At 45.9% G+C, this 27,636-nt stretch overlaps 1 protein-coding gene across 2 annotated transcripts in view; it reads left to right on the forward strand.

The window, feature by feature from the left end:
- The window catches only part of LOC118366629 (ephrin type-A receptor 3-like), a 195,746-nt gene that overhangs the window by 142,570 nt on the left and 25,540 nt on the right, over nt 1-27,636 (forward strand). For both annotated transcript variants that reach the window (XM_052493448.1, XM_052493449.1), the window contains exons 7-13: nt 3,493-3,655; nt 3,837-3,939; nt 8,956-9,020; nt 9,653-9,778; nt 14,388-14,573; nt 19,511-19,572; nt 25,887-26,096. In XM_052493448.1, the coding sequence (XP_052349408.1) occupies nt 3,493-3,655; nt 3,837-3,939; nt 8,956-9,020; nt 9,653-9,778; nt 14,388-14,573; nt 19,511-19,572; nt 25,887-26,096 (915 nt within the window). The remainder of the gene's footprint in view (nt 1-3,492; nt 3,656-3,836; nt 3,940-8,955; nt 9,021-9,652; nt 9,779-14,387; nt 14,574-19,510; nt 19,573-25,886; nt 26,097-27,636) is intronic.

Consider the following 27,636-nt stretch of genomic DNA (forward strand, 5'->3'; position numbering starts at 1 on the left):
CCCACTTTGCCAAAGAACAGCCCCCACACCACTAGAGGGATATCTTCAACCACCAACTTACCATCCTGAGACAAGGCTGAGTATAGCCCACAAAGATCTCCGCCATGGCACAACCCAAGGGGGGGGCGCCAACCCAGACAGGATGACCACATCAGTGAATCAACCCACTCAGGTGACGCACCCCTTCCAGGGACGGCATGAGAGAACCCCAGTAAGCCAGTGACTCAGCCCCTGTAATAGGGTTAGAGGCAGAGAATCCCAGTGGAAAGAGGGGAACCGGCCAGGCAGAGACAGCAAGGGCGGTTCGTTGCTTCAGAGCCTTTCCGTTCACCTTCCCACTCCTGGGCCAGACATTCATATGACAAATCAATCATATGACCCACTGAAGAGATGAGTCTTCAGTAAAGACTTAAAGGTTGAGACCGAGTTTGCGTCTCTGACATGGGTAGGCAGACCGTTCCATAAAAATGGAGCTCTATAGGAGAAAGCCCTGCCTCCAGCTGTTTGCTTAGAAATTCTAGGGACAATTAGGAGGCCTGCGTCTTGTGACCGTAGCATACGTGTAGGTATGTACGGCAGGACCAAATCAGAGAGATAGGTAGGAGCAAGCCCATGTAATGCTTTGTAGGTTAGCAGTAAAACCTTGAAATCAGCCCTCGCTTTGACAGGAAGCCAGTGTAGAGAGGCTAGCACTGGAGTAATATGATCACATTTTTGGGTTCTAGTCAGGATTCTCGCAGCCGTATTTAGCACCAACTGAAGTTTATTTAGTGCTTTATCCGGGTAGCAGGAAAGTAGAGCATTGCAGTAGTCTAACCTAGAAGTGACAAAAGCATGGATAAATTTTTCTGCATCATTTTTGGACAGAAAGTTTCTGATTGTTGCAATGTTATGTAGATGGAAAAAAGCTGTCCTTGAAATGGTGTTGATATGTTCTTCAAAAGAGAGATCAGGGTCCAGAGTAACGCCGAGGTCCTTCACAGTTTTATTTGAGACGACTGTACAACCATTAAGATTAATTGTCAGATTCAACAGAAGATCTCTTTGTTTCTTGGGACCTAGAACAAGCATCTCTGTTTTGTCCGAGTTTAAAAGTAGAACGTTTGCAGCCATCCACTTCCTTATGTCTGAAACACATGCTTCTAGCAAGGGCAATTTTGGGGCTTCACCATGTTTCATTGAAATGTACAGCTGTGTGTCATCCGCATAGCAGTGAAAGTTAACATTATGTTTTCGAATAACATCCCCAAGAGGTAAAATATATAGTGAAAACAATAGTGGTCCTAAAACGGAACCTTGAGGAACACCGAAATTTACAGTTGATTTGTCAGAGGACACACCATTCACAGAGACAAACTGATATCTTTCCGACAGATAAGATCTAAACCAGGCCAGAACTTGTCCGTGTAGACCAATTTGGGTTTCCAATCTTTCCAAAAGAATGTGGTGATCGATGGTATCAAAAGCAGCACTAAGGTCTAGGAGCACGAGGACAGATGCAGAGCCTCGGTCCGATGCCATTAAAATGTCATTTACCACCTTCACAAGTGCCGTCTCAGTGCTATGATGGGGTCTAAAACCAGACTGAAGCATTTCGTATACATTGTTTGTCTTCAGGAAGGCAGTAAGTTGCTGCGCAACAGCCTTTTCTAAAATTTTTGAGAGGAATGGAAGATTCGATATAGGCCGATAGTTTTTTATATTTTCTGGGTCAAGGTTTGGCTTTTTCAAGAGAGGCTTTATTACTGCCACTTTTAGTGAGTTTGGTACACATCCGGTGGATAGAGAGCCATTTATTATGGTTTTTTTTGTAAATTGAAATTTGCTATCGTAAATGTTAGCAACACCTCCGCCTTTGCGGGATGCACGGGGGATATGGTCACTAGTGTAGCCAGGAGGTGAGGCCTCATTTAACACAGTAAATTCATCAGGCTTAAGCCATGTTTCAGTCAGGCCAATCACATCAAGATTATGATCAGTGATCAGTTAATTGACAATAATTGCTTTTGAAGTAAGAGATCTAACATTAAGTAGCCCTATTTTGAGATGTGAGGTATCATGATCTCTTTCAATAATGACAGGAATGGAGGTGGTCTTTATCCTAGTGAGATTGCTAAGGCGAACACCACCATGTTTAGTTTTGCCCAACCTAGGTCGAGGCACAGACACGGTCTCAATGGTGATAGCTGAGCTGACTACACTGACTGTGCTAGTGGCAGACTCCACTATGCTGGCAGGCTGTCTAACAGCCTGCTGCCTGGCCTGCACCCTATTTCATTGTGGAGCTAGAGGAATTAGAGCCTTGTCTATGTTGGTAGATAAGATGAGAGCACCCCTCCAGCTTGGATGGAGTCCGTCACTCCTCAGCAGGTCAGGCTTGGTCCTGTTTGTGGGTGAGTCCCAGAAAGAGGGCCAATTATCTACAAATTCTATCTTTTGGTAGGGGCAGAAAACAGTTTTCAACCAGCGATTGAGTTGTGAGACTCTGCTGTAGAGCTCATCACTCCCCCTAACTGGGAGGGGGCCAGAGACAATTACTCGATGCCGACACATCTTTCTAGCTGATTTACACGCAGAAGCTATGTTGCGCTTGGTGATCTCTGACTGTTTCATCCTAACATCGTTGGTGCCGACGTGGATAAAAATATCTCTATACTCTCTACACTCGCCAGTTTTAGCTTTAGCCAGCACCATCTTCAGATTAGCCTTAACGTCGGTAGCCCTACCCCCTGGTAAACAGTGTATGATCGCTGGATGATTCGTTTTAAGTCTAATACTGCGGGTAATGGAGTCGCCAATGACTAGAGTTTTCAATTTGTCAGAGCTAATGGTGGGAAGCTTCGGCGTCTCAGACACCGTAACGAGAGGAGTAGAGACCAGAGAAGACTCGGCCTCTGACTCCGACTCGCTGCTTAATGGGGAAAACCGGTTGAAAGTTTCTGTCGGCTGAATGAGCGACACCGGTTGAGCATTCCTACAGCATTTCCTTCCAGAAACCGTGAGAAAGTTGTCCGGCTGCAGGGACTGTGCCAGGGGATTTATACTACTATCTCTACTTACTGGTGGCACAGACGCTGTTTCATCCTTTCCTACACTGAAATTACCCTTGCCTAACGATTGCGTCTGAAGCTGGGCTTGTAGCACAGCTATCCTCGCCGTAAGGCGAGTACAGCGACTGCAATTAGAAGGCATCATGTTAATGTTACTACTTAGCTTCGGCTGTTGGAGGTCCTGACGAATCGTGTCCAGATAAAGCGTCCGGAGTGAAAAAGTTGAGGGAAAAAAATATATATATAAACGGTAATTAAAAAGTAAAAACCGTAAAGTTGTCAGGTAGCAAAATAGGTTGGCAACAAAACGCACAGCAACTCAAAAACAATATAACAAAATATTTGAAATTAGACAGATGCCTGTATACATTCCTCACTGGACTGAATGGACTGATAGTAACCTCTCCCTCTCTTTCTGTCTCTCTCCCTCACCCCCCTGTAGCAGGAGCAGGAGACCAGCTACACCATCCTGCGCTCTAAGGGTTGTAACGTGACGTTAAGCGGTCTGAAGGCAGACACCTCCTACCTGCTCCAGATCAGGGCCAGGACTGCAGCAGGATATGGAGCCAGCAGCAGGAGCTTTGAGTTTGAGACCAGCCCTGACTGTATGTACTTTGTATGTAATTCAACACCAAGTGATTGATGTCAATGATTGTTGTTCGATTTTTGTCATTGTCCTGTGCCTGTACATGCTAACATTTATCTCTCTCCTGCTCCTGTTCTCTTCTTTCTCTCTCTCCCTCTCTCTCTCTCCCTCTCGCTCCCTCTTTCTCCATTTCCTTACAGCATTCTCTATCTCCAGTGAGAGTAGTCAGGTGGTGTTGATAGCCATCTCCTCCGCTGCGGCCATCATCCTGCTCACTGTCCTCCTCTACATCGTGATTGGCAGGTCTGTACACCAATCGCACTGCACAAAGCACACTTGACAACTCCGTCAGCGCCAATAACATGGCTCTGTCTTCACGGAGGTCTGCCTCTAAATGCAGAGATATACTCTACTGTCTGAGGATACTTTAGTAAGAATAGATCATATCCCTATAAACTATGCTCCTGGAATGGCGGAGGATGCAATGCTTTTTATCTTACTCTTTTGTATATGTATTGCAGAGGGACACTGTGTGTCTGTCTGTGTTTACATGTACATTATAGTTATGTAGTCACAGTCTTATCCAGAGCGATTTACAGGAGAAATTAGGGTTAAGTGCCTGGCTCAAGGGCACATCGACATATTTTTCACCTAGTCGCTCTGGGATTCAAACTACTGACCTTTTGGTTACTGGCCCAGGGTTAATGTTGGCAGTTAGTCCTGCAGTGAGAGTAGAACTCTCAGGCTCATTACTAGTCCTGCAGATCCCGTTCTGGCTCAGAGCAAAGACAAACACACCATGGTACACCAGGACTGACCGCTGCTGCTTTCCTCCACACGCACGCACGCACGCACACACGCACGCACGCACACACACACACACACGCCAGGGTTTCCGTTATGAAAATGTGTCGGCATACATTTGACCGGCAGCATTTTAATTTACCGGACATTTGAGAAATTTACCGGACCCATATGCATTGGTGTGTAACCTGATTAAGGAGTCCACCCACGGGGCTCAGAATGACAGAAATCACATTTAGAATATGGTAATTCATCATAACAGAACATGCAAGTCCAGGATGCAATGAAATATGTCCTTACCGTGCACTTTGAACATGTTAGAACTGTCCACATGAACTTTTCCTCAGACAACAAGACGAGTAACGAACAGCAAACTTACTAGGGTCGGCACCTGAGTATCAAGTTTGGGGAAGCAAATTTCCACCTTAAAAATGCACCTTTATAATAAAGCATTCCATGCATCTTGTACTCTGTTGACACTGACAGATAAATGAAAACGACCTTGTCCATAGAGTATAAAAGGCCTAGAAGGGGAGACACAATTGGAATATGACGTTCCTCTAAATGAATATGCGCAATGCTCAATCACCAGGGATATGGCAGATGCTCTCAGCAGGTGCCAATAATCGGTAGGCCTACTATTGTTCGCTCAATTAAATTCGGAAATTTTGATAGCTGAAAGACAGATTAGAGTCTTTTCATTGTCTTCTCTTGACTTCTACTTTTCACTGACAGTCACAATTCAAAAATCATCTATTTGATATTTTACGAGCACGCTGCCCAAAATGTTCAGGCTGCCTTTCCTTCCGACTGTAGACAATGCTATTTAAAACAATTCCAAACGTTTTTTTTCTTTGTAGCTAAATCATGCTTTAGTAGACTGTTTTGAATTATTTCATTTATTTCTGTATAGACACGATTAGACTAATTATATATAGAATTTTGGCAATTTAATTCAATTTACTTTAGGCTAGCCTTATGGATGTGCCACCTATGTCAATGAAACTATCCCCCATAGTAGTAAAGTAGACCTAACCCACTGGTTTCAATGGCATATGGAAGTCTTTATTAAATCATTGATTCCACAGATATGGTCAGATTTAGCCGAGGCTACTTTGAAGCAAGGTAAAACATGCCTCTTAAAATGTAGTAAAACATTCATGTTTCAAACAGTTAAGTAACTATAGGTTTTCAAAATGCATGCCTCCTCCAGCTCATTGCAAAGTGGGTGTGACGAGCTGATGAAGCCTGCTTTCCGTTGCATTTGAACAGCAAATGGGAAGCCCGCTTCAATTACCAGTTGAGATATACAAATAGTATCTCTTTTTAATTGGAGCTATTTTTAACGCACAATTACATTTTGAATTGTTGCGCAATGATCTGGCTTATAAAAGCCATGTATGACAGATTTTCCACTCAAAGGCTCTGTATCTGTATGCTGTGTAATAAATAAGATACATAACTAGGCTACACATGCGGCAATCTAATTCCAATAAATTATTCAAATGAACCCCTAGACCGGTAAGTCAATGACTAACGAAACCCTGACACAAGCACACACACATGCATGTCCAGACTTTTTATATTGACACCCCCCTCTCAATTTTGTTTTATACACTGCTGCTACTCGCTGTTTATTATCTATGCATAGTCACTTCACCCCTACCTCCATGAACATATTACCTTGACTAACCCTAACCCCCGCTCATTGACTCGTTACCGGTACCCCCTGTATATAGCCTCCACATTGACTCGTTACCGGTACCCCCTGTATATAGCCTCCACATTGACTCGTTACCGGTACCCCCTGTATATAGCCTCCACATTGACTCGTTACCGGTACCCCCTGTATATAGCCTCCCCATTGACTCGTTACCGGTACCCCCTGTATATAGCCTCCACATCTAGTCGTTACCGGTACCCCCTGTATATAGCCTCCTCATTGACTCGTTACCGGTACCCCCTGTATATAGCCTCCTCATTGACTCGTTACTGGTACCCCCTGTATATAGCCTCCACATTGACTCGTTACCGGTACCCCCTGTATATAGCCTCCACATTGACTCGTTACCGGTACCCCCTGTATATAGCCTCCTCATTGACTCATTACCGGTACCCCCTGTATATAGCCTCCACATTGACTCGTTACCGGTACCCCCTGTATATAGCCTCCTCATTGACTCGTTACCGGTACCCCCTGTATATAGCCTCCACATTGACTCGTTACCGGTACCCCCTGTATATAGCCCCCACATTGACTCGTTACCGGTACCCCCTGTATATAGCCTCCTCATTGACTCGTTACTGGTACCCCCTGTATATAGCCTCCTCATTGACTCGTTACCGGTACCTCCTGTATATAGCCTCCTCATTGACTCGTTACTGGTACCCCCTGTATATAGCCTCCTCATTGACTTGTTACTGGTACCCCCTGTATATAGCCTCCTCATTGGCTCATTACTGGTACCCCCTGTATATAGCCTCCTCATTGACTCGTTACTGGTACCCCCTGTATATAGCCTCCTCATTGACTCGTTACCGGTACCCCCTGTATATAGCCTCCACATTGACTCGTTACCGGTACCCCCTGTATATAGCCTCCACATTGACTCGTTACCGGTACCCCCTGTATATAGCCTCCTCATTGACTCGTTACTGGTACCCCCTGTATATAGCCTCCTCATTGACTCGTTACCGGTACCCCCTGTATATAGCCTCCTCATTGACTCGTTACCGGTACCCCCTGTATATAGCCTCCACATTGACTCGTTACCGGTACCCCCTGTATATAGCCTCCACATTGACTCGTTACCGGTACCCTCTGTATATAGCCTCCTCATTGACTCGTTACTGGTACCCCCTGTATATAGCCTCCTCATTGACTCGTTACCGGTACCCCCTGTATATAGCCTCCACATTGACTCGTTACCGGTACCCCCTGTATATAGCCTCCACATTGACTCGTTACCGGTACCCCCTGTATATAGCCTCCACATTGACTCGTTACCGGTACCCCCTGTATATAGCCTCCTCATTGACTCGTTACCGGTACCCCCTGTATATAGCCTCCACATTGACTCGTTACCGGTACCCCCTGTATATAGCCTCCTCATTGACTCGTTACCGGTACCCCCTGTATATAGCCTCCTCATTGACTCGTTACCGGTACCCCCTGTATATAGCCTCCACATTGACTCGTTACCGGTACCCCCTGTATATAGCCTCCTCATTGACTCGTTACCGGTACCCCCTGTATATAGCCTCCTCATTGACTCGTTACCGGTACCCCCTGTATATAGCCCCCACATTGACTCGTTACCGGTACCCCCTGTATATAGCCTCCTCATTGACTCGTTACTGGTACCCCCTGTATATAGCCTCCTCATTGACTCGTTACCGGTACCTCCTGTATATAGCCTCCACATTGACTCGTTACCGGTACCCCCTGTATATAGCCTCCACATTGACTCGTTACCGGTACCCCCTGTATATAGCCTCCTCATTGACTCGTTACTGGTACCCCCTGTATATAGCCTCCTCATTGACTCATTACTGGTACCCCCTGTATATAGCCTCCTCATTGACTCGTTACTGGTACCCCCTGTATATAGCCTCCTCATTGACTCGTTACCGGTACCCCCTGTATATAGCCTCCACATTGACTCGTTACCGGTACCCCCTGTATATAGCCTCCACATTGACTCGTTACCGGTACCCTCTGTATATAGCCTCCTCATTGACTCGTTACTGGTACCCCCTGTATATAGCCTCCTCATTGCCTCGTTACCGGTACCCCCTGTATATAGCCTCCACATTGACTCGTTACCGGTACCCCCTGTATATAGCCTCCACATTGACTCGTTACCGGTACCCCCTGTATATAGCCTCCACATTGACTCGTTACCGGTACCCCTGTATATAGCCTCCTCATTGACTCGTTACCGGTACCCCTGTATATAGCCTCCACATTGACTCGTTACCGGTACCCCTGTATATAGCCTCCTCATTGACTCGTTACCGGTACCCCCTGTATATAGCCTCCTCATTGACTCGTTACCGGTACCCCCTGTATATAGCCTCCACATTGACTCGTTACCGGTACCCCCTGTATATAGCCTCCTCATTGACTCGTTACCGGTACCCCCTGTATATAGCCTCCTCATTGAATCGTTACCGGTACCCCCTGTATATAGCCTCCTCATTGACTCGTTACTGGTACCCCCTGTATATAGCCGTTACTGTAATTTTATTGTGTTACTTTTTATTTTATTTTTTACTTTAGTTTATTTGGTAAATATTTTATTAACTCTTTCTTGAACTGCACTGTTGGTTAAGGGCTTGTAAGTAAGCATTTCCCAGTAAGGGAAATGTTGTATTCAGCGCATGTGACAAATAAAGTTTGATTTGATTTGACGCACACACACATGGCTTGCTATGCCCTCTGATGTAGGGTGAGGGAAAGTGAAGACTGATGGGCAAAGGTGTGACCTTCAGTTCTGTCATTGTGACTGACAGGTTCTGTGGCTACAGGAGGTCTAAACACCCTGATGAGAAGAGACTGCACTTTGGCAATGGACACTGTAAGTACCTCACCCAACCCTCTGTCTGTCTGCCTGTCTGTCTGTGTGCATGTCTGTCTAACTGTCTGCCTGCCTGTCTGTGTGCGTGTCTGTCTGTCTGTCTGTCTATCTGTCTGTGTGCGTGTCTGTCTGTCTGCCTGTCTGTCTGTGTGCGTGTCTGTCTGTCTGTCTGTCTGTCTGTCTGCCTGCCTGTCTGTCTGTGTATTGTTCTTCTAAAGTATGTTGAGTCATTCCTCAGCGTTAGTTAGGTACAGGTTCAGTGTGTTTGTGTACAGCATATCCATCTCCTGATTGGGGTTTATTTGAACAGAAACATGTTTTCCTTGGGGGCTGGCCACACTCATAAACCAACCTAGTGTTTTTCTTACACATGATGGATTGATTGGCTGGTCACCCATCCATAAATGACACTTAACGTCCGTAGTGGTTTTTGTGACCCACCCGAAGACTCATCTCCCCTGCCTATTCCTAATACTCTGTCGACTAACACACTCTCCCTCTGGTTCTCTCAATGAGACAATTTCAATTGAAGGGCTTTATTGGTATGGGAAACATATGTTTAAGTGATATATATAATATACAAAAGTGAAATAAACCATACAAAATGAACAGTAAACATTACACCCCCTCAGTGCGTCTGCCAGGTATAAGGACCTACGTAGACCCTCACACCTATGAAGACCCCAGTCAGGCCGTCCATGAGTTTGCCAAGGAGCTGGATGCTTCCTGTATCGCCATCGACAAGGTGGTGGGAGCAGGTGAGACAAGAGACATGACACACAGTGTCACATAGGCACACACAGACAAATGCATGCACACACACACACACACACACACACACACACACACACACACACACACACACACACACACACACACACACACACACACACACACACACACACACACACACACACACACACACACACACACACACACACATGCATGCACACACATACAGACACATGCATGCACACACATACAGACACATGCATGCACACACACACAGACACATGCATGCACACACATACAGACACATGCATGCACACACACACAGATGCATGCATGAACACACATACAGACACATGCATGCACACACATACAGATGCATGCACACACACGCGCTCAAACATATGCATGCACGCACACACGTCAGTAACACATACTGTAGCATTCATATACAATTACCTAAGACATCTTGAACAAACTTTCCCACAGTAGCATTCACAGTGATCCCAAAGATACGTGACACACATTCCAACTTATTGGTATTCAGAGGCACAAAGAGAAGCTGTTTAGTAAGGTATTAAGGTGTTTGTTCTAAATGTAACAGTGAGAATGAGATTCATTTAACACTTCAGCTGGAGAGTCCTGTGTTTTACTCCTCTTCTGCAACGGAGCGAGGGCGATGTGGGAGAGGGAGGGATGAAGGGAAGAAGAGAGGAAGATTGAGGGATGGGTGGGAGAGAAAGGTGGTATGGATATAGGGATGGATCGAGAGATGGGGAGTGCAGGAAGTGAGAGGAAGGGATGGATGGATGGAGAAAGAGGGAGATGAAAGGAGTAAAAAGAGGGATGGAGTGAAAAGTCCTCGCTGTTACTGCTTTTAATAGAGTGTGTGCTGCTGGAGCAGAGGAGTATGGGTAATGTAATCGCACCTCCAGATGGGATATTGTTTGACATTCCCCACAGCTCCCTCTCTCCTCGCTCTCCTTTATTTTATAAACCTCTCTCCTCCTTTCTTTTTCACCCTTTCTCCACCTCGCTCCTCTTCCCTCTCTCCCAGATGTCTTCAGCAGGAGTGTAGACATGAAGTTAATGCATTGTGATTCATGGGAATAGCAGGCAGTGTGAGAGCACATAGAAACATGCTACAACACAGGGCAGCTGCACCATCTTACAGATGACCTGCACACATCAAAGCCTAACAAAGCGGAGTGAGAGTTTGTGTCATTAATCACAGCTCTGTGATGGAGGGTGGGGTAATTCTGATCCTGGTGCTGGTCATCTCCCAGCCTATCCACTGGCCAACCACAGCCCAGCTCAGCCTAGCTCCAATCACAGCCCAGCTCAGCCTAGCTCTAACCACAGCCCAGCTCAGTCTAGCTCCAACCACAGTCTAGCTCCAACCACAGCCCAGCTCAGTCTAGCTCCAACAACAGCCCAGCTCAGCCTAGCTCCAACTACAGCCCAGCTCAGTCTAGCTCCAATCACAGCCCAGCTCAGTCTAGCTCCAACAACAGCCCAGCTCAGCCTAGCTCCAACTACATCCCAGCTCAGCCAAGCTCCAACCACAGCCCAGCTCAGTCTAGCGACAACCACAGCCCAGCTCAGCCTAGCTTCAACTACAGCCCAGCTCAGCCTAGCTCCAACTACAGCCTAGCTCAGCCTAGCTCCAACCACAGCCCAGCTCAGCCTAGCTCCAACTACAGCCCAGCTCAGCCTAGCTCCAACTACAGCCCAGCTCAGCCTAGCTCCAACCACAGCCCAGCTCAGCCTAGCTCCAACTACAGCCCAGCTCAGCCTAGCTCCAACCACAGCCCAGCTCAGCCTAGTTCCAACTACAGCCCAGCTCAGCCTAGTTCCAACCACAGCCCAGCTCAGCCTAGCTTCAACCACAGCCCAGCTCAGCCTAGCTCCAACCACAGCCCAGCTTAGCCTAGCTCCAACCACAGCCTAGCTTAGCCTAGCTCCAACCACAGCACAGCAAAGCCTAGCTCCAACCACAGCCCAGCTCAGCCTAGCTCTAACCACAGCCCAGCTCAGCCTAGCTCTAACCACAGCCCAGCTCAGTCTAGCTACAACCACAGCCCAGCTCAGCCTAGCTCCAACCACAGCCCAGCTCAGTCTAGGTACAACCACAGCCCAGCACAGCCTAGCTCTAACCACAGCCCAGCTCAGTCTAGGTACAGCCACAGCCCAGCTCAGCCTAGCTCCAACCACAGCCCAGCTCAGTCTAGGTACAACCACAGCCCATCACAGCCTAGCTCTAACCACAGCCCAGCACAGCCTAGCTCCAACCACAGCCCAGCTCAGCCTAGCTCCAACCACAGCCCAGCTCAGTCTAGCTACAACCACAGCCCAGCTCAGTCTAGCTACAACCACAGCCCAGCTCATCAGCCTAGCTCCAACTACAGCCCAGCTCAGCCTAGCTCCAACCACAGCCCAGCTCAGCCTAGCTCCAACTACAGCCCAGCTCAGCCTAGCTCCAACCACAGCCCAGCTCAGCCTAGCTTCAACCACAGCCCAGCTCAGCCTAGCTCCAACCACAGCCCAGCTTAGCCTAGCTCCAACCACAGCCTAGCTTAGCCTAGCTCCAACCACAGCACAGCTCAGCCTAGCTCCAACCACAGCCCAGCTCAGCCTAGCTCTAACCACAGCCTAGCTCAGTCTAGCTACAACCACAGCCCAGCTCAGCCTAGCTCTAACCACAGCCCAGCTCAGTCTAGGTACAACCACAGCCCAGCTCAGCCTAGCTCCAACCACAGCCCAGCTCAGTCTAGGTACAACCACAGCCCAGCACAGCCTAGCTCTAACCACAGCCCAGCCCAGCACAGCCTAGCTCCAACCACAGACCAGCTCAGCCTAGCTCCAACCACAGCCCAGCTCAGTCTAGCTACAACCACAGCCCAGCTCAGTCTAGCTACAACCACAGCCCAGCTCAGCCTAGCTCCAACCACAGCCCAGCACAGCCTAGCTCTAACCACAGCCCAGCACAGCCTAGCTCTAACCACAGCCCAGCTCAGTCTAGGTACAACCACAGCCCAGCTCAGCCTAGCTCCAACCACAGCCCAGCACAGCCTAGCTCTAACCACAGCCCAGCTCAGTCTAGGTACAACCACAGCCCAGCTCAGCCTAGCTCCAACCACAGCCCAGCTCAGTCTAGGTACAACCACAGCCCAGCACAGCCTAGCTCTAACCACAGCCAGGCACAGCCTAGCTCCAACCACAGCCCAGCTCAGCCTAGCTCCAACCACAGCCCAGCTCAGCCTAGCTCCAACTACAGCCCAGCAAGCAGTGTGCTGCTCTCTTTAGACAGCCTGTAATTATTCAATGTCCTTCCAGACCCAATCTCAGGCCAGTACTTGCGTGTGTGTGTCTCTGAATTCGTACCAACCCTGTATCTCTGAACCGACTCCTCTATGGGAAATGATCATACAGGAGAAAGGGCATGGACCGGGTCCACATGTCTTCAGTGTGACATCACGGTCCTACACAAACACACCCTCTCTTCTTTGGCCAAGTCCCTGTCACCAGCCGTATCAGAGCAATGCTTGACCTCCCGTTCTGACTTTGAAGTAGTCTCTTTACCACAAAGCCCTGCCTAGGGAAACTATTCTCCAGAGAGCCTCTGTACCTCAGAGGGATACTACAGCTTGATCATACTGTATGTCATCACAATTCTAGAATAAGAATTTGTCAGCTCTGATAACCTCTCAAAATGTTTATATGATATGGAAAGTAGAGGGGGCATTTATAGACTGTGGCCAATGTTGTCAAAGTTCATTTTGTCATTGTAATCTCAGTGTGGGAGATGGATTTCAAGAAGGACATATGACTGCACATGCTTATATTGGCCAACCGTGTGTGTTTATGAAATTAGGCAATAATTTCTGACTGGTCTGATCCAACTGAAATAAATGATAACAGTTATTCTGATGAAAAGTCATCAATACAAGCTTGTAACCTCAGGTCCTTGGTGTCAGCTCCTCAGGTCCTAGGTGCCAGCCTCAGGTCCTTGGTGCCAGCGCCTCAGGGCCTTATGGTCAGCTCCTCAGGTCCTAGGTGCCAGTGCCTCAGGTCCTTGGTGCCAGCCTCAGGTCCTAGGTGCTAGCGCCTCAGAGCCTTGGTGTCAGTGCCTCAGGGCCTTGGTGTCAGCGCCTCAGGTCCTTGGTGTCAATGCCTCAGGTCCTTGGTGTCAGCACCTCAGGTCCTTGGTGTCAGTGTCTCAGGTCCTTGGTGTCAGCACCTCAGGTCCTTGGTGTCAATGCCTCAGGTCCTTGGTGTCAGCGTCTCAGGTCCTTGGTGTCAGCACCTCAGGTCCTTGGTGTCAGCACCTCAGGTCCTTGGTGTCAGCACCTCAGGTCCTTGGTGTCAGCACCTCAGGTCCTTGGTATCAGCACCTCAGGTCCTTGGTGTCAGCACCTCAGGTCCTTGGTGTCAGCACCTCAGGTCCTTGGTGTCAGCACCTCAGGTCCTTAGTGTCAGCATCTCAGGTCCTTGGTGTCAGCACCTCAGGTCCTTAGTGTCAGCATCTCAGGTCCTTGGTGTCAGCACCTCAGGTCCTTGGTGTCAGCACCTCAGGTCCTTGGTGTCAGAGAATGTGTGTGTTATTAACGCTCCTTGGGTATATTTGTGTTTTTGTAGGTGAGTTTGGGGAGGTGTGCAGCGGTCGTCTGCGTCTGCCCAGTAAGAAGGAGAACTGTGTGGCCATCAAGACTCTGAAGGCAGGATACACCGACAAACAGAGACGGGACTTCCTGTCTGAAGCGTCCATCATGGGGCAGTTTGACCATCCAAACATCATCAGGCTGGAGGGAGTGGTCACCAGGAGTACGTACAGACCATATCTTACGATACAGTCAAAATGAGAGATAAACAAAATCTCACTCACTAAATCTTGGCGTGACATGTATTTATGAAGTAGGCTATCCCTCACGAATTCTGCCCACAGAGAACCTTGGACAGAATGTGTCATTAGTTGTAGATTGAACAATGCTATGAAGCTGGCCAACACCTTTACAAGAGAAGCCATTTTTATTGACTTCTAATGGCTTGAATCTCACCAGATCAATGTCACCTGATCAAACAGGTCCTATATGTTTAAATCTTAGCCTCCCTCCCGAGGCTCCTTAACACAGCTAGTCTCACACACCAACACATTCTCAGTTCTCTTAAAGGAAATGACTCGAAAAACAGTGAAATAATTGCTTTGACCTCTGGTCCACAATCAGAGCCGGTCTTCACTACACACGCGTGATCACACGCACACACACCCACATTACCATTATACTGCCGTTCTGGCCGTGTCGTTATACTGAAGAGTTAACCTTGTAAAATATCTCCCTCGGATTGCTCTACAACAGATGAACTGATCATTCCACAGGCAGGCCTGTTAAACTGACAGTAAAACTTTACAGAGGTTAGCCAGTTTAGGTCAACTTGACCAGCAAGCCAGAACAGATCTGTTTTAATGATGTTTCATATCCAGTTGTAGCTCAGCTATGGATTTCTGAATGATGATACAGTTGAATGTAGTTATACGATATCTATAATGATATGTTAAAAAATACACAAATGAACTTGGTTGCCTTGAAGAAGTTCTATTTAAGTTCTGAATATTCATAAGGATTATGATATGGTCGCTGCTTATCATTTTTTGGTTTGTTGCCATGGAAACAAAAGGAAATCCTGTGTATTCTAGTTGACAGTTAGATAAAGCCACTGTGCCATGTGAAGACTGTCTCTGCATTATGACAGGACCAGTTATGTCAATGAAAACCCACTTAGACACAGTATGTTTCCCATTCATCTGGCTGTAAATAGAATCTGGACAGGAATGCAAAATGGCCTTTTATTTGTTCAAGGCTTCATCATATTGGGATTTTATTTGTCTCATAAATCTTACAGCACTCATTATTAAAGCCCTGAAGGAGAATAATACCAGGACTAATTGCAAATGACTGCGGTTTGTTTCTGTTTTTAGGACAGAACGCAGAACGAGGGGAGAGCATAGTAGTGTGTGTGTGTGTGTGTGTGTGTGTGTGTGTGTGTGTGTGTGTGTGTGTGTGTGTGTGTGTGTGTGTGTGTGTGTGTGTGTGTGTGTGTGTGTGTGTGTCGGAGGGGTACTCTATGATTGAGAGCAGGCTCTTAGGGGTTTGGTTGGCATTTGGGAATGGACACACACACACACACACACACACACACACACACACACACACACACACACACACACACACACACACACACACACACACACACACACACACACACACACACACACACACACAGTCCTGTCTGTGGCGTAGGGTGATTTATTAACCCAGTCCTGTTAATTCTTAATAATCCAGAGACTGTCACACCTCATTAACCCTGCTGCTTTTGGCTGCACCGCTAAGGGCTGCAGGGCACACACACACACACACACACACACACACACACACACACACACACACACACACACACACACACACACACACACACACACACACACACACACCAGAGGAGAGGAGAGGAGAGGAGAAAAAGGGGAGGAGGTTTAGGGAGTCTGTTTTATCTGAAACTATAAAGGGTCTTATAGAGGGGGTGTTGGGCCAATCCATCAGGGTCTTATAGAGGGGGTGTTGGGCCAATCCATCAGGGTCTTATAGAAGGGGTGTTGGGCCAATCCATCAGGGTCTGATAGAAGGGGGTGTTGGGCCAATCCATCAGGGTCTTATAAAGGGGGTGTTGGGCCAATCCATCAGGTTTTATAGAGGGGGGTGTTGGGCCAATCCATCAGGGTCTTATAGAGGGGGGGGTGTTGGGCCAATCAATCAGGGTTTTATAGAGAGGGGGTGTTGGGCCAATCCATCAGGGTCTTATAGAGGGGGGTGTTGTGCCAATCCATCAGGGTCTTATAGAGGGGGTGTTGAGCCAATCCATCAGGGTCTTATAGAGGGGGGTGCTGGGCCAATCCATCAGGGTCTTATAGAGGGGGTGTTGGGCCAATCCATCAGGGTCTTATAGAGGGGGTGTTGGGCCAATCCATCAGGGTCTAATAGAGGGGGGTGTTGGGCCAATCCATCATTGTATTTTAGAGGGTGGGTGTTTAATTATGTCTATGGCTGTGTTTTGACCAGCAGACCTTCTTATTTGAAGGGAAAGTGCTGTTATTATCTAGATGAGTAGCAGGTTGGACTGTCAGTTAGTCAACCCTTATCACTACACTGTCAAATCTAGACCTAGTTCACGAGATGGAATGAAAAAGGTGTCCTCACTCACTTTATTTTTACAGTTCCAGGGTTTGAAGTTCATGAGATTATTTTCTATAAATGGTGCCGGTACTCAATCCATCAGAAAATGAAAGCTGCTGGTTGTGGTAAGGTTGAACCACTGCTCTGACCAAACCTAGTCTTGTTTTACCTCACCATTTAAACGCAAGCAGTTTGTGAGGCAGCCAGTTTTATTAATTGACGTTTATTTTTCCAACGAGGGTTATAAATGTGTTTCTTTTTACAGCAGGGTCCATCATCCCCTTCCTCTGACAGATCTGTAAATGAGTTCTGCGTTGCCAGATGTGGAGTTTCACTTTGAAACATTTACAACATGCATGACGGAGAGGGGGAAGAGAAGGAGGTGGAGAGAGGGATGGGGAGGGTGTGGGAGAGTTTATAGATAAAGAGAGAAAGTGAGAAATAGAGAGTGAGGGAGGGAGGATGAAGAGGGGGAACCCATAGCCATCTGACACAAACCTGTTGTGACAGCAGTGCTGTTCATTTGACTACGGCTGACTTGAAGTAATTTTCCCCCTCGTTTCTACCGGTTCTAAACCTGCTCTCCTCTCCTCTGGTCTCCTCTCCTCTGGTCTCTTCTCCTCTCCTCTGGTTTCCTCTCCTCTCCTCTGGTCTCCTCTCATCTCCTCTGGTCTCCTCTCCTCTGCTCGCCTCTGCTCTCCTCTCCTCTCCTCTCCTCTGCTCTCCTATCCTCTGCTCTCCTCTGGTCTCCTCTCCTCTGCTTTCCTCTGGTCTCCTCGCCTCTGCTCTCCTCTGGTCTCCTCTCTTCTGGTTTCCTCTCCTCTCCTCTGGTCTCCTCTCCTCTTCTCTGGTCTCCTCTAGTCTCCTCTGGTCTCCTCTAGTCTCCTCTGGTCTCCTCTTCTTCTCTGGTCTCTTCTCCTCTCCTCTGGTCTCCTCTAGTCTCCTCTCCTCTTCTCTGGTCTCCTCTGGTATTCTCTCCTCTCCTCTACTCTCCTCTAGTCTCCACTCCTCTCCTCTCATCTGCTCTGCTCTGCTCTCCTCTCCTCTGGTCTCCTCTCCTCTGGTTTCCTCTCCTCTCCTCTGCTCTCCTTTGGTATCCTCTCCTCTGGCCTCCACTGCTCTCCTCTGCTCTCCTCCTCTCCTCTCCTCTCCTCTCCTCTCCTCTCCTCTCCTCTCCTCTCCTCTCCTTTCCTATCCTCTGCTCTGCTCTGCTCTGCTCTGCTCTCCTCTGGTCTCATCTTCTCTGCTCTCCCCTCCTCTGGTCTCCTCTCCTCTGCTCTGTTCTCCTCTGCTCTCCCTTCCTCTGGTCTCCTCTCCTCTCCTCTCCTCTCCTCTCCTCTCCTCTCCTCTCCCTGCCCTGCCCTGCTCTCCTGCTCTGCTCTCCCTCTCTGGTCTCATCTGCCCTGCCCTGCCCCTCTGCTCCTCTCCTCTGGTCTCATCTTCCTCTGCTCTCCCTTCCTCTGGTCTCCTCTCCTCTGCTCTGTTCTCTCCTCTCCCTCTCCTCTGCTCTGTTCTCCTCTGCTCTCCCTTCCTCTGGTCTCCTCTCCTCTCCTCTCCTCTCCTCTCCTCTGCTCTGCTCTGCTCTGGTCTCATCTTCTCTGCTCTCCCCTCCCCTCCTCTGGTCTCCTCTCCTCTGCTCTGTTCTCCTCTGCTCTCCCTTCCTCTGGTCTCCTCTACTCTACTCTACTCTACTCTACTCTACTCTACTCTACTCTGGTCTCCTCTCCTCTGGTCTCCTCTCCTCTGATCTCCCCTAACCCTAACCCTAACCCTCCTCTCCTCTCCTCTCCTCTCCTCTCCTCTCCTCTCCTCTGGTCTCCTCTCCTCTCCTCTCCCTCCTCTCCTCTCCTCTCCTCTCCTCTCCTCTCCTCTCCTCTCCTCTCCTCTGGTCTCCTCTCCTCTGCTCTCCTCTCTTCTCCTCTCCTCTCCTCTCTCTCCTCTCCTCTCCTCCTCTCCTCTCCTCTCCTCCTCTCCTCTCCTCTCCTCTCCTCTCCTCTCCCTCTCCTCTCCTCTCCTCTCTCCTCTCCTCTCCTCTCCTCTGGTCTCCTCTGCTCTCCTCTCCTCTCCTCTCCTCTCCTCTCCTCTGGTCTCCTCTCCTCTGCTCTCCTCTCTTCTGGTTTCCTCTCCTCTCTCCTCTGGTCTAGTGAATCAGGGCCAGATGATAACAATCCAGATTTATAGTAACTGTTTCTGCTGCTGCTGGAATAAAGATGTTTCTCTGACAGGTAACCCAGAGGACCTGTACATTCAGCCCTACATGGGCCCTTTCATCCGGCTCGGGGAAGCACTGATGAACCCAATGTGTGTGTGTGTGTGTGTGTGTGTGTGTGTGTGTGTGTGTGTGTGTGTGTGTGTGTGTGTGTGTGTGTGTGTGTGTGTGTGTGTGTGTGTGTGTGTGTGTGTGTGTGTGTGTGTGTGTGTGTGTGTGTGTGTGTGTGTGTGTGTGTGTGTGTGTGTGTGTGTGTGCGTGTGCGTAAATGTGTTTCGCCATATATGAAATATGGTCTAACCTGGTGGTTTATCTTCTCTCTTCAGGTAAACCTGTGATGATAGTAACTGAATACATGGAGAATGGATCCTTGGACAGCTTTCTGAGAGTGAGTTTAAAACTTTACTCAGCTAAAATAAACATATATTTACCCTGCCTTCGTGTTTTCCACGCCATACAACAGTACACTCTTAGAAAAAGGTGCTAAGTAGAACCATACAGGGTTTTTTGGTTTGTCCCCATAGAGGAACCCTTTTTAGTACTGAGTAGAACCCTTTGCAGAGGGTTCTATATATAACCCTCTATGTTTATGTTTTATTTCACATTTATTTAACCATGTAGGCTAGTTGAGAGCAAGTTGAGTTGAACAACACAGAGTTACACATGGAATAAACAAACATGCTGTCAATAATATAATAGAAAAGGTCTATCTATATACAGTGTGTGAAAATGAGGTAAGATAAGGGAGGTAAGGCAATAAATAGATCATGGTGGTGAAATAATTACAATATAGCAATTAAACACTGGAGTGATAGATGTGCAGAAGATGAGTGTGCAAGTAGAGATACTGGGGTCCAAAGGAGAAAAATAAATTAAATAAATAACAGTATGGGATTAGTTGAAGTAGTTGGATGGGCTATTTACAGATGGGCTATGTACAGGTGCAGTGATCTGTGAGCTGCTCTGACAGCTGGTGCTTAAAGTTAGTGAGGGAGATATGAGTCTCCAGCTTCATTGATTTTTGCAGTTCGTTCCAGTCATTGGCAGCAGAGAACTGGAAGGAAAGGCGGCCAATGGAGGAATTGACTTTGGGGGTAACCAGTGAGATATACCTGCTGGGGGCCAGCCAACGAGAGCATACAGGTCGCAGTGGTGGGTAGTATATGGGGCTTTGGTGACAAAATGGATGGCACTGTGATAGACTGCATCCAATTTGCTGAGTGGAGTGTTGGAGGCAATTTTGTAAATGACATCGCCGAAGTCGAGGATCGGTAGGATAGTCAGTTTTACGAGGGTATGTTTGGCAGTGAAGCATGCTTTGTTACGAAATAGGAATCCGATTCTAGATTTAATTTTGGATTGGAGATGCTTAATGTGAGTCTGGAAGGAAAGTTTACAGTCTAACCAGACTCCTAGGCATTTGTAGTTGTCCACATATTCTAAGTCAGAACCGTCCAGAGTAGTGAAGCTGGATGGGCGGGAAGGTGTGGGCATCAGTTGAAGAGCATGCATTTAGTTGTACTTGCATTTAAGAGCAGTTGGAGGCCACGGAAGGAGAGTTGTATGGCATTGCAGCTCATCTGGAGGTTAGTTAACACAGTGTCCAAAGAAGGGCCAGAAGTATACAGAATGGTGTCATCTGCGTAGAGGTGGATTAGAGAATCAACAACAGCAAGAGCAACATCATTGATGTATACAGAGAAAAGAGTCAGCCCGAGGATTGAACCCTGTGACACCCCTATAGAGACTGCCAGAGGTCCGGACCTATAGAGACTGCCAGAGGCCCTCCGATTTGACACACTGAACTCTGTCTGAGAAGTAGTTGGTGAACCAGGTGAGGCAGTCTTTTGCGAAACCAAGGCTGTTGAGTCTGCCGAAAAGAATGTGGTGATTCACAGAGTCGAAAGCCTTGGCCAGGTCGATGAATACAGCTGCACTGTATTGTCTCTTATCGATGGTGGTTATGATAACGTTTAGGACCTTGAGCGTGGCTGAGGTGCACCCATGACCAGCTCGGAAACCAGATTCCATAGTGGAGAAGGTACGGTGGCATTCGAAATGGTCAGTGATGTGTTTGTTAACTTGGCTTTCGAAGAAAGGCAGGATAGGATAGATTTAGGTCTGTAGCAGTTTGGGTCTAGAGTGTCTCCCCCTTTGAAGAGGGGGATGACCGCAGCAGCTTTCCAATCTTTGGGGATCTCAGATGATACGAAAGAGAGGTTGAACAGGCTAGTAAATGGGGTTGCAACAATTTTGGCGGACAATTTTAGAAAGAGAGGGTCTAGATTGTCTAGCTCGGCTGATTTCTAGTGGTCCAGATTTTGCAGCTCTTTCAGAACATCAGCTATTTGGAATTGGGTGAAAGAGAAATGGGGGAGGCTTAGGCAAGTTGCTGTGAGGGGTGCAGGGCTGTTGACCCGGGTAGGGGTAGCCAGGTGGAAAGTATGGCCAGCTGTACAAAAATACTTATGTAAGGTTCTTCCAGGAACCCCTTGTATATGGTTCTAGGGTTTGTCGTGTGTTTGGTTATGCCGGATTGAGTGATATGACATGCTATTCTATAAAATAATTTCTCCGTAATTAATATTACTTGATTGAGCTCATCAGGTAAATGTAATTAACTAGAGAGTCGTGCACCACAAAATAATATTTATAGAGCTTTTATCTTCGGAATAAACTCTTAAAGACCTAGTAATATTTTACATCAATAGCAGTCAATATTAATCATCATCTTAATTCAGTCTCATCTGAATGTTGTAAATTCTTAGTTATCTGCACGAACCCTGGCTAACAAGTTGAATCAGCAATACAAAATTGGGTTTAATTATTTATTTACTAAATACCTAACTAATCACACAGAATTACACATACACATATTTAAATCATAACTTGATTCCAAATTATGTCATAAAGGAAAACGTCCCTAGCGGGCAGAACAGATATGACAGCTCGTTACACAAAAGAAAAGGGGCTGGGTTTGAGTGAAAGAGCAGGAAGACTGAGGAACAAAGGGTGAAGCTGTGCCATCGTAAATACAGTATCTTATGCATTCTAAATTACCGCACATTTGGAAAAGGAAAATGCAATAAATATTCTGAGCTGTGCTTCGGTAGGTTGGTGGTAGATGGAAGGCCGTGTTGCCCAACCAAGTCCTTTGTCCTTTGAAGAATGTCTCTGCTGGTAAATTGAATACGTTGTAGTAACGTCGTTGTGTGATAGACGGGATACTCTGTCTGTTCCTTCCTAATCCTCGTTTGCAGCGGCTGTTGCTAACTCAATGGCTAGGAGGTATCACTTCTGTAGTGAATAAGGGTTCAACGTTCATACCATTCGCAACCAAAGCTCACGCTGATGTTGGCTTCAGTCTGTAGTTATTATCTGAACCATTCTGACATCGGACCGTCGTCCTCACGTCCTCGTGAGGTTATATTGTCGTCAAGGGCTTATATAGGAGGGGAGAGGAGGGCATGTTTGAAAGGTTTTCTAGCCCATGTCCCTTCACAGGGGCGGGCCACTGATTGAACAGAGCCCTATCTTATGAAAACCCAAATCTCACATTTTAGAAGCTAAAATCACATTTCATCCCATCACAAATAATTTCATATTGAAACATTTAAATTGAACAACAATTCCATGTGAATCCGATAACTCTGATGTGTAGACTTTCCACTGTAGAGTTTATGTCATCATATCATTGATGAGAATGTCTCAGATGACAACCGAACTGACATCATATTCATTAAGTACCACCGCATATGTTCAATTGGTCGGATTACCAGAATATAGTTTTCCCCCACCTTCTGATGTTCCCAGAATCTCTATGTTAACCAATGGTTTTTCAAATGTAACATCAGTAGGGTAGAGAGAGGAAAAAGGGGGGAAGAGGTATATATGACTGTCATAAACCTACCCCCAGGCCAACGTCATGACAGGTTCTACCAAAAAACATTTTATCATCTCAAGGTTATTCCTATAACCATCTATGAAGGGTTCTACTGAGAACCATTTAGTCTTTTGAGGGTTCTTCCTAGAACTAGCATTCTAATTGTGTTATTTATGACAATACTTATAGCATAAGGCCTTTCTTTGAGGGCCTAGTTACAGTGGGCTCCACAATTACTGGCACCCCTGACTGGTAATGCACAAACAATACTTTAAAAAATATAAACATTATAATTATAGAGATATACTCAAAATACCAACAGATGAGAAATACTGTACTTTATTAATGTTTCAATGGAACCCACCAAAATAATTTATTGATTTAATAAAAAATCTATGCCCTCCAAATGTAGATTTCATTAATGGCACCCTTAAATATTTTTGTAAATAGCATCTACCAAAATTAAACCAGGAATTCAAATCCTTAACCTTGTCAAACATTACAGGAAAAGACTCCATGCTGTTATCCTTACCGGAGGTGGTTGCACTAGTACTAAATGAGGAGTGCAAATAATTAAGTATTTTGTATTAAATAATTGTATGATTTTGGTTGGATCCATTGCAATGTTAATAAAGTACAGTATTTCTCACATGTTGGTATTTTGAGTTTATCTCTATAATTACATTGTTTATATTTTTTTTAAGTATTGTTTGTGCATTGTCAGTCAGGGGTGAAAGTAATTTTGGAGCTCACTGTATACCCTAACACAGTGCTGTTAGGAATCTCCTGGTTTACAGACCACATCATGCCTGAAAGTCACATTATGCTGGCTTGCAAAGTGATGTTTAGTTCCTATTGGAATCCTGCCACAGTTAAGATATACAACAAGTGGAATTGTTAATGACCCGCAACCTGCATTCAGAATGACTGCCAAGGTAGTGAGGACTGAATAGACGACCTCAATCATCTAACCTGGAACAACCATCTCAATAACAGGTGCTAGACATCCAACAGATTGGATTAGTTTAGAAAACTTAATGTTATTTATCTTTGTGTAGCATAACATTTATCAACCAATCAATGTACATAAAAAACACAGAAATTACAGAAATGAATTCTTAAAATCTCCCTGCAATAGAGCATGCTGGGAAATATGATATATAGTTCTATGGAGAACCCTTCTTATCTTCCAAAGACTCCTTCTTACCTTCTAAATAATCACCATAGAGCCCTTTCTTCCAAAAACAGTTCTAAGATTGTTAAAGGTTCAAGTTAGAACCATTGTCTTCCAAAAAGGGTTCTACCAATCAAAACGGTTCTTGATAGAACCCTGTCTCTCTACAAAGGTATCTGAGATATCTATTGCAGCCCTCATCCTCCACATACAACACCCGTTCTGCCAGTCACATTCCGTTAAAGGTCCCCAAAGCACACACATCCCCGGGTCGCTCCTCTTTTCACTGCAGCTAACGACTGGAACGAGCTGCAAAAAACACTCAAACTGGAAAGTTTTATCTCTGTCTCTTCATTCAAAGACTCAAATCATGGACACTCTTACTGAGAGTTGTGGCTACTTTGTGTGATGTATTGTTGTCTCTACCTTCTTGCCCTTTGTGCTGTTGTCTGTGCCCAATAATGTTTGTACCATGTTTTATTCTCCTACTATGTTGTGTTGCTACCATGCTGTGTTGTCATGTGTTGCTGCCTTGCTATGTTGTCTTAGGTCTGTCTTTATGTAGTGTTGTGTTGTCTCTATTGTTGTGATGTGTGTTTTGTCCTATATTTATATATATATATATATTTTTTAATGTTTTATCCAGCCCCCGTCCCCGCAGGAGGCCTTTTGGTTGGTCATCATTGTAAATAAGAATTTGTTCGTAATTGACTTGCCTAGTTAAATAAAGGTTCATTAAAAAATATATTAAAATATTACCTTTTTTTCTGAGAGACTCTGAGAGACTCTGGCTTACTGAAATTAACCAACGTTAGAACAACATTAAATCAACATGACCAGACTAGAGTGTGTGTGCGTGTAGGACCCATTTTTAGAAGTTTTCCACATGTGCCTGTGTGTCTGCACAGTATCCCTTTTGATAGAAAAGGGAGTAGCTCCAACCTTTTCTAGCTATTTCCTCTGGCTGAGGAGCGGCCTGGCTTTTATCACTGGGAACTGTCATACCACACACACACACACACACACACACACACACACACACACACACACACACACACACACACACACACACACACACACACACACACACACACACACACACACACACACACACACACACACACACACACACACACACACACACACACACTACACTACACAGTCATCCCTCTCCTCCACACCACTTTACTGTGCCTCATGTTTGTGTTATGACTATATGACTGTAGCAGCTTTGATCCGACTCAGCCTGTCTCTACCAGGTGGTCTGGGCTTTATATAGTGCCCTAGAAAACACCATCTATTTAGTCAAAGACTCTGGCATGGTATTGTCAGGCCTATTTGGTTGTGGAGATGAGGATTGTACAATTCACATTGAAATGACCAAGTTAATGTCAGAGGTGATTTGAAAGGTTAATGTAATTGGTTTGAATGTTAATATATGAATGTTCCGCTGTATTTTTTTAAACAGAAAGGTCACATTCATTCTGTTTATCAATCCAGTCTCATTTGTTTTAGAGGTATGACATTCCACTTGTGATTGATTCTATGTCTGTTTCGCTCTCTCTCTCCTACTCTCCTCTCTCTCTCTTTCTCTCCCTTCCCCTTCTCTCTTCAACCCTCTTCCTCTTCTGCCTCCTCCTTACAGAAACACGATGCCCAGTTTACTGGTATCCAGTTGGTGGGCATGCTGCGTGGCATTGCGTCAGGCATGAAGTACCTGTCTGACATGGGCTACGTCCACAGAGACCTGGCCGCCCGCAACATTCTGGTCAACAGCAACCTGGTGTGTAAGGTGTCTGACTTCGGCCTGTCCAGAGTCCTGGAGGACGACCCCGAGGCTGCTTACACCACGCGGGTAAGACATGGTGGTCAGGTTTATCAATGAGGACAGATGGGTTTAATAGTTGTTTTGTCTTAGAGATAGGATAGTATGCACAGCAAATGTGCAAGTGTTAAAATCTCCCTTTAATGTAAAAAGTGAGTGTTACATCTGAGTGTCGATTCTAGTGGGGTTAACAGCAATGAGATTGAGGACTAGAAGTTGTGGAATGCAACAACCGTGTCTCTGTAACTCGCAAATACAGTAATGGGTGGGTATCTCTCACATTCACATGAAAGGAATGCTGGGAAATATGCAAATAAGAATTTACAACCTCCAATGTTAACCCCCCAAAAAAAAGAAAATATATAATAATGTGTAATGTAACACTACATCTGTTAATCCATAACACAAAAAAAAGTGTAACAGCATCAACTCTAATAAAGTCTTAATTTAAGTTAGAATTTGCAACACCCCATGGTGTTAGGGGCCAACACTCTATGAGTGTTAGTTTGTGAACATTTTAAAAAGTGTTAGTTTAACACTATTTCTGTGGGTCACATATAATATCTAAAAATGTGTTAAGTTTTACACTGGGTGTTAATATTCTGATCTCAAATTTGCTGTGTGGGATGGAAGCCGTGTACTGTAAGACCCCCCCGTTGTCCATAATTCTGCTGTCTAATAGTGAGTGGACAGGTTTCTGTGGACAGAGAGAGTGGTTATCACTGTCAGACAGCTAAGCTGACCGACCTCTGTCACAGCTTTACACAAAAGGGCATCTCTCCCCACAGCAAATTTGAGATCAGAATGTTTTAACACCCACAGTGCTAAATCTAAGACTTTCTTAGTGTGTATATGTGACCCACCGAAATAGTGTTAAACTAACACCAAGTGAGTGCCTTAGTGAATCTTTTTTCATAAAACATATTATTTATGACAATAGATAAAACATTTTAATAATACCATACCTCGACAGCGTAGTTTTACCCTAACACAGTGGTCTGAAACTCCTGGTTTGCAGGCCACATCGGCAAGTCATATTATGCTGGCTTGCAAAGTGTTATATAATTCTAATCGGAATTCAGCCAGAGTTCCAACAATTGGAACTTTTAATCACCTTCAACCTGCTGTTAGAATGACTGCCAAGGTAGGGAAGATTGATAAATGAGACAACATAAACCATCTAAACTGGAACAACCATCTCAATAATGAGTTAAATAAGTCTAACCACTTACAGATTGGATTAGTTTAGAAAAATGTATGTTATGTATCTTTATGTAGTATAAGATCAATGTATCAATCAATGTTCATGCAGAAACATAGATATTAAACAAACTATTCTAAAAAGCAATCCGCAACAAAGCATGCTGGGAAATATGATGAGGCCCCTGCCATGTCTACATAAATTAACTAAAGTAAAATAACTTTAAACAGTCAAGGAGCAGCAACACCACCACCTTGTTAACCTCTTAAGCGCACCCGACACGCAGGCGTGCCATCTAGCCATCTGGAAATGCAAATGCGCTACGCTAAATGCTAATAGCACTCGTTAAAACTCAAACGTTCATTAAAA

This window comes from Oncorhynchus keta, chromosome 34 (genome assembly GCF_023373465.1).
Source record: "Oncorhynchus keta strain PuntledgeMale-10-30-2019 chromosome 34, Oket_V2, whole genome shotgun sequence".
In the NCBI taxonomy this organism is placed as follows: domain Eukaryota; kingdom Metazoa; phylum Chordata; class Actinopteri; order Salmoniformes; family Salmonidae; genus Oncorhynchus; species Oncorhynchus keta.